The sequence below is a fragment of the Theobroma umbraticum genome, unplaced genomic scaffold (assembly GCF_002168275.2).
Source record: "Theobroma umbraticum cultivar Fairchild unplaced genomic scaffold, ASM216827v3 scaffold_86.0, whole genome shotgun sequence".
Lineage (NCBI taxonomy): Eukaryota > Viridiplantae > Streptophyta > Magnoliopsida > Malvales > Malvaceae > Theobroma > Theobroma umbraticum.
The window spans coordinates 2,344,273-2,351,961 of NW_018397263.1; the positions used below are offsets into that span (position 1 = coordinate 2,344,273).

General features: G+C 28.8%; 2 protein-coding genes across 2 annotated transcripts in view; both read left to right on the plus strand.

Annotated features, from left to right (window-relative positions):
• Positions 1 to 2,460: 2,460 nt before the first annotated feature.
• On the plus strand, positions 2,461 to 3,438 carry LOC110420619 (senescence regulator (Protein of unknown function, DUF584)). The gene has a single exon (XM_021434000.2). The coding sequence runs from the start codon at positions 2,611 to 2,613 to the stop codon at positions 3,133 to 3,135; it is 525 nt and encodes a 174-aa protein (XP_021289675.1). The 5' UTR covers positions 2,461 to 2,610; the 3' UTR covers positions 3,136 to 3,438.
• A 3,331-nt stretch (positions 3,439 to 6,769) lies between these two features.
• Positions 6,770 to 7,689, plus strand: part of LOC110420549 (acyl-CoA-binding domain protein) — a 2,640-nt gene continuing 1,720 nt past the window's right edge. Inside the window, exons 1-2 of the mRNA XM_021433903.2 lie at positions 6,770 to 7,129; positions 7,287 to 7,398. Coding sequence (XP_021289578.1) covers positions 7,002 to 7,129; positions 7,287 to 7,398 — 240 coding nt within the window. The 5' untranslated portion in view covers positions 6,770 to 7,001. The remainder of the gene's footprint in view (positions 7,130 to 7,286; positions 7,399 to 7,689) is intronic.

Sequence of the window (7,689 nt, forward strand, 5' to 3'; positions counted from 1 at the left end):
TATGATATGTATGAAGATTTGCATTATTACTTTGTATTGTTAATTCTTTTAATAAATTTATTTTAATTTAATATTATAATTAAACGTCTTTTAAAAAATCGTAACATATTCAAACTTATTACGTGACATTCTTATGCAGTCAAAGAACTGTTGAAGTTAGTACAAACTTTTTTTTTATCACTCGCAAATGAAACGTTTATTCTGACACATGCATGCATCACTCGAAAAAAAAAACATTTAATTTGAATTTAAATAGAATACACAAAACTTTAGAATTCAATGACACATGAACCTATACCTAACCTAACTAAAGCTAAATATTTTTTACCACTAATTAAGTTTTTTTTTTTTTTGAAAAGCTGAAAATTCATTCACAATTCAAGGGAGGAGTAGAGAAGCATTCTGCTCTAAGAGCAAAAAACCTAGGATAATACAAAGAACCTGCAAAAGCAACCCCTCTAGACCCGAAAAACCAAAATGAACATCATCCCTAATTAAGTTAAATTTATATATGTAGGGGTGATTACAAGTTCACCAAAGTTGAAAGAGAGATGGTAAGAGGAACTTTGCCTCTAAAATTATTGACTAGTTACAGAAAAGCCATGCAGACTAAAAAGAAAGTAATGACCCCATGAATATCTAGGCAGACCCATTTGTTGTTGTTGGACTTTTAAGGAAAAATACTAATTATCATGGATGCTTTTTCCTTCCATGTGAAAAACAAAAATGTTTTCAAAGTAATTAAATATATAACCGATTTGTTTGATAAGGCTATTCCAAATTTTCAATATTATGATGTTGACAACACAATTCATAATTAAAATAGTTTAATTATGTCTCTTCTTTTGAAAATTTTTATTTTTCTAGAAGACAAAGATGGACGATTTAATAAATAACATCTTTTGAAAAAAAAAAAGGGGAAAACTTACTCCATTGTTTACCAAAATATCATAAACGGTCCAAATTCAAAAATATAAAATATACATAATATTAAAAAAAATTAAATGTCTTTATTGTTTTATTACATTTGTATGAGTCATTATATTTTTATTTTAAGAAAAATTAGCTTTATGATTAATAGTTGATTAATTGTTATTAATCAAAATGTCACTTATTATTTTATACTACGTGATACTGATGCGGCATATTAACATGTCATAATAAATAGTAATTTGACATGTTTATATGATATAATGGCATGATCATATAATATTTTTACCTCTTATATCAATAGTAAGTAAGTATAAAATAATATGACAGTTAATCAAGAGTTCTTTATAAAAATATATGTAATTCAAAATAAAAATATATAAATTTAATTAAATATAATATAAAATAAAAAATTATTTAAATTTTTTAAATAATTTAAAATTTTTATAAAATATCATGTGAAAATAAAAATAATAACTTAACAAATTTTAAATTTTAAATATTTAAATTCTCAAACTGAAGCTATTCGAATTAATCCTTTTTTTCAAAATTTGTAATATTTCCTTTTATTTCTAACTAAACATCTTTTAAACTTAATAACCTTCATTATCATATAGCTGCCTAATGACACGTGTGCACATGAGTCACCTCGTTGTCCTGACGTGCCACGTCACTTGCGCATCGCGACAAAAATAGAAGATCTCCCTTAATTCCAGGATAGGAAAAAAATCGCAGTAAATGACGTGTCAAGATATGGACGTTCAGATCTTTTTAATTAGCGGAGATGGGAAGTGGACCCCACGCTGCCTGGACTTGCAGTCCACTGAAAGCGTGTGTACAGTCCTATGAATATTGGAACCATTAAAGGAGCGGCCTGATTGGTCCACTTGTCTCCTGGTTGGTCCGATTGGATAAATTCTTTCACCCGGCTATCAATTATTCAATGTACGGGCCCATCCAAAGCATTAATCGTACGTGTCATTTCGTGCTCTGAAAATTAGTAACTCTTTAAACTTTTTTTGATAGTGCCCAACGTGTCCTTCCACGGTAATTTAGGAATTTTAAAGTGGGTGTAATTATCACATACAAACAGTTCCGTCCGGTTAAATTGAACACCCTTTTCAATTGCTCCATGATTTGTTTATATAAATATTTTTGTTTGATTCTTTTATTGTCTAATCGAAATTGATTAAAATAAAGTATTTATTTCTTATAATGACTCATAATTTTCTTTTTAAATAGGGAAATGCATGAACTGAGCATTAAATTAAATGTTAAAATGTATTAAATTATTAAAACTTTTAATAAGGTAATAAGTTATAATTCAGTAATAATGCAGAGAAACATACACTATTCATGAACCACGCGCAAAATTGTACTTGAGATCAAGTCAAAGCAATTAATGAGAAAATCAAGTGGAGGAGACCATAGGTAACTGGTGAAGATGCAGGCATGATAATCTTTCCCTATTTGTGTTTTAGTAACTTGATTTTGCCTGGGAAAAAGAGAGCTTATCCACTACACCACTATAAAAATGCAACATGATCAACAATTACAGCAAAGAAGGCAAAGGGCAAAGCAAACAAAGGACAGACCCAAAATTTTCATCCTCTCTTCTTATTGCTAAAACCCCCATCAACTTACTTAAAAAGGTTTTACTTTGATTTTCCTTTCTTCGAAATGGCGTCGAGGAAGATCTTTTTTGGTTCAAAACCAAGCTATATCTACCCAACCATGGAACTTGATGATGGAAATGTCAACAACCCTTCTTCTGATCATCACAACCATTTGGAGTTCGATGAAGCAGATGTATGGAATTCTAATGAATCAACAACAACCGCCACCCTGGATGCCAAAAAACCATTGCCCACCTCACGAAGTTCGTCTAAGAAACTGTTGAGAAAGATGGAGGTAAGCGATCGTAGGAGCCAAATGGCCTCAGCTTCATTGCCAGTCAACATCCCTGACTGGTCCAAAATTCTTAAAGATGAATACCGGGAACATGGCAAGAGTGACGAAGATGTTGACGACGACGACGACGACGTCGACGATGATGATGACGGTAGGGTTCCTCCTCATGAATATTTGGCTAGGAGAAGAGGCGCTTCGTTTTCTGTTCATGAAGGAATCGGGAGGACTTTGAAAGGAAGAGACCTGCGTCGTGTAAGGAATGCTATCTGGAAAAAAACAGGGTTCGAAGATTAGCCCAAGGAACAGAAACACCAGGCTGAATTCTTTTTCTTTTCTTTTTCTTTTTCTCAGACCAAGAATTTGATAGTGTTAGTTGGCAAATTTTTTCATTGCCATATCTATATTTTTCTCTTTGATTTTTTTTTTGTTTCTTGTTGAGATTATGTTAACTTATATCCTCTGATTTTCTGGGTTTTGAGATTCATCAGAGGATCTGTTTTGTTCTGGTTTTTTGCATGATGTAACTATTCAAGACTTTAAAATTGTTAGCAGATTTCAATGATAATTTACTTTTAGTTTAGATTGCCAACATTTTCTTCTTCTTTTTTGGGTATTTTTGCCTATTACGGAGAGAAGTAGACAGAGGAAATGAAATTGAGGAAGGTGATGTGGACTTATTGAAATGGTGGTTGGCAGGAAAGCAACAGTCGAGCTAGAACAACCCTTTAAAGTAAAAATTTATTGTTCATTTCCATCTCTGCAATGACAAACCTAGCCTTTTGATTTTTTATTTTCTTTTCCTTGTTTGTTTTCTAAGCTGTAACATGAACTTAAAAGGGGAATATTTTATGGATTGCTGTCAACAAAAAGTAATACATCTGATGGGATTAATAAAAACAAGGAAAGACATATCAATGGAGCCCATTGTATTATCTCTTGTTAAATTTAATAAAAAATATTTTAATTAATCTTAACCAATACTAATCAGACGATGAAAAAAGAGATAACACTCATATTTATTGTAAAAATGGAATACAGCTATATTAAGAAAAAGAAAGATGTTGCCATAAGTAGACTATGCAATTCCCTTTCCCCAAAAAAAGAAAGAAAAAAAACAAGTTGGTCATGAATGTTATCATGAGGTTTCCATTCAGTACAAAAAAAATCCATATCAGCATGATTGGTTTCCAGTTTTCACCAATAGCCCCAACATTCAATTGGCCATGCCATTGGGTTCTTGTAGTTCAAGTTTGACAACTCTGTTTCTAAACTACTAAACTTGGAGAACAAATGTTTGATAGTGTCAGTCCAATGAGAACACAGTTCCTCCCTTAAATCTACAATGCTAAACAAAGAAGAGAAACCCAAAAAGAAGATACCTCCTTTGACTTAGTTATTGCACCCAACAGATCAATTATTCTACTCTATCATCATTGGCTCATCCTAGAATAACAAAAACTGCCAATTAACATTGTTGGGCAGTATTAAATCATCAAACAAGCAGCCGCTGCTTGATTTACACCCCTTGTTTTTATTTCTTCTTTTTGTGTTCAGGTCTCTTGGACCACCAAAAGCGGCCTATGTTAGTATTTTTCATGGTTAAATGATGAGGTGAAAATTTGCTGTAAAAGAAAGAAGATAATGGCATTAATTGAAAGGGAAGTTTGCCCAAAGTCACCCATGAAAGGTTTGATTAGCAACAAAGGCTAGAATGGTTGTATTCTTTTATTTTTTATTATTAATTTTACTGATAGGTTTGGCCCCTTTGGTCATGAATTATGGCCTTGAAAATTGAGAAGTAGGTGCTCTTCTAGGGGGCCTATCAACTATGGTAGTTAATTAAAGTGTTTTAAAAAATTCAACCTCCAACCATTTAAACATGACAATTCAATAACAACAAATTCAAAAAGATAACGACGTAATTCTCTCTCAAACGGCTGAATGTATTTCAACATTTAATTTAATAATTGACATATGACTTTTATTTATTCAAAATTAAAGTTTAATTTCTTCCTTTTCATATTGGAAAAGAAATGCTAATTGGTGAAATTGATCATTTAAGAGTAATTTTAAAGTTTAATCCGGTGTTAGAAAGGCAAACAGCTAAATACAAATTCTTTGGTAATGTCTGATATGTGAGAATTGGTAATGCATTCCTTACAATATGTTTAATTAAATTATATTATAATATTTATTTTATAATAAATTATTATAATCGAAGATAGAAATACAATCACATTATAATCGATAACTGTAATGTGATTGCAGTACAAACATTACAGTCTATAATATTATTAAAGATATTTTTACTATTTAATTATGTTATTATTTAAAAAAAATTTACGGTGTTATAATTTATTTTTTAAATAGATTTTAAAAAACGTCTTTTTGTTACTCTCAATAATTATTCTTTGTTGGATAGTGGATGGTGACGATAAATAAAATTTATATTATCTTTAAAAAAATATTAAAATAAAAATATATAATATAAAATATTATATTAAAAAATAAAAATAAAATATGTAAGATTATACTAAAAAATAAAAATAAAATATAACATTAAAATATATTTAAAAAATATATTATATAAAAATTAATAATAAAAATATAAATATATTAAACTTATATTTTATTAAATAAAAATAATTTTAAAAATTAATATTATATTTTTAATAAAATACTTATAAATGAAATATTAAAATATTATTTTTTATATTTTAATTATTATTTTATTTATATATTAAATATTATAATATTATTTTCTTAACAATTAAGTTATCTATAATCATACATTGTAAATTACTAACCTTTGTTTAGACAATAAACTAGACAAGACACCTAAACCTACGGCTTAAGGGCCCAAGCTAAACAGCAAGACATGGCAGACATAAAGCTTCAGTCGTGCTTGAAAAGTTAAGCCCAACTCAATACTAGCTACAATGTAGAGAGAGCCCAATAATTGTTGTTTCTTTTTTCGGCTGAGTGAATAAGTAGTTGTTTTTAGATGAAACTTTAGCTTTAAAAATTTAGGAATTTAATTTTTTGTTACTTTGATTATTTTTAATTTGAATTTATAAGATAAGATACCATAATTCTCGTAATTATAATTTACTAAAATACATTTTAATCCTTTACTTTTCTTTTTAAAATTTAAAAATTTTATTTTTGATATATAAGATAACTTTTTTTTTTATTTTATAAGATAAGATTGTGAGTTAGGTATCCCCTAAATATTGTTTCACCATTTATTATTTTATTTTTGAAAAGTAATTATTATCTTTTTTAAATTTGACATGTATATATAATTTTGCCAAAAGAGATCACTTTTTTTTAAAGACATAATATTTAGAAAAACTTTTAAATTATTTAAAATATTTAAATAATTAATTATTTTTTATTATATTTAATTAAAGGTTTTTATTTTGAGATTTTTCTAAACATCACTTTTCATTTGTTGTGCTTACTTAGTGTTGATATGGAGAGCGAATCATGCCCTTATGTCATATGACATGTAAAGGTATTACATTAACATTATATAATATAAAAATGATAATAAATATTTTGATTAATTATAAATAATTAATTATTAAATATAAAAATTTATTTAATTTAAAATAAAAATCTAAAAAATTGATTGAATATGGTAAAAGAATAAAAAGTCATTTTAATTTTTATAAATAATTAGAATGATTTTTCTAAGTATTATATATATTTTTTAAATTGTAATTGCTATTTGTAATTTTATATAAAAAGAAAGATGGTGCTGATAGACTAAACAAATATATCAGAGTAAATCTGCAAGTGGTTGATTGTTTTCAGCTTTACGTAAGAAAAATAATGTATATGATGATCAATAAGATGACCAATTGAACTTTGAACAATATCTCTGTCGGCAGAAAAATTCATTAATTAAAAATGAAAATTCTTTTATGAATTATACAAAAAACGCAGCCTCATCCGAACCAAGTGTATGGTACCAACATTGTCCGAAACGCCGATGTTGTCCTTGTTCACAAAGCAAGCAACCATACAAAAGACTTTGAAAGTGAAGTAGAAACGTTAGATTCTGCTAAAACAGAGTAAATAGTAAAGAAATCAACAGTCAAGAGAAAAGAGGGCTATACTGCTACAAAAAAAAAAGGGGGGGGAAAGGCAGAAAAATGGTTGGAAGGGAGAGAAGTAGAATATTGGTGGGATTAGCGGTGGCTATGTTTCTAGGAGTGGCAGTTTATTTCAGGCTTTGGACAATTGATTACTCTGTCTCTTTGGATGATGCTGAGTTGCTAAGGTTGGCTTTTTACCCTCAAATTTTTCTGGGTTTTTCTTCTTCATCTTCTGAAAAATCTTGGTTTTTGAATAAATTTAGCTTGTTTTGAATTCTGGGTTTTTCAATTTTCGGCTTAATTTGTCATTAAAATGATGGTCTTTCATTTTCTGGAGAGAAGGAGACAGTTTGATCTTGCAAACAGAGAGGCAATGGATGAATCTGCAGAGTGGAGGCTGAGATTTGATGAGCAGGCAGATAAGGCTTCAAAGTGTGCCAAGGAACTAGAAGAGGTATGCTGATTTCTTGTTGGCATTTTCATTTTCTTATTAAATGTGAATCATAACTAGAATTACCTTTGGTAGTCTTGATTTTAGTCAATTTGGAAGATTGCAAATTTGCTGTTCTTTCATAACATCTTTTCTGGAAAAGATTAATAGGATTAAACCAAAATTATTCACATAGAGTTGCAAGAGAGCGTTGAGAGAGTGAATATAGTTGATCTTACAGACCAATTAAAAAGCTCAAGTAGCAGTTTTGATTCACTTATGAAACTGGAGGATTTATCTTGCCTTCCTGTTGTA

What these genes read in the sequence shown, in the direction of transcription:
- LOC110420619 (XM_021434000.2), top strand. Translation starts at nt 2,611, where the DNA reads ATGGCGTCGAGGAAGATCTTTTTTGGTTCAAAACCAAGCTATATCTAC.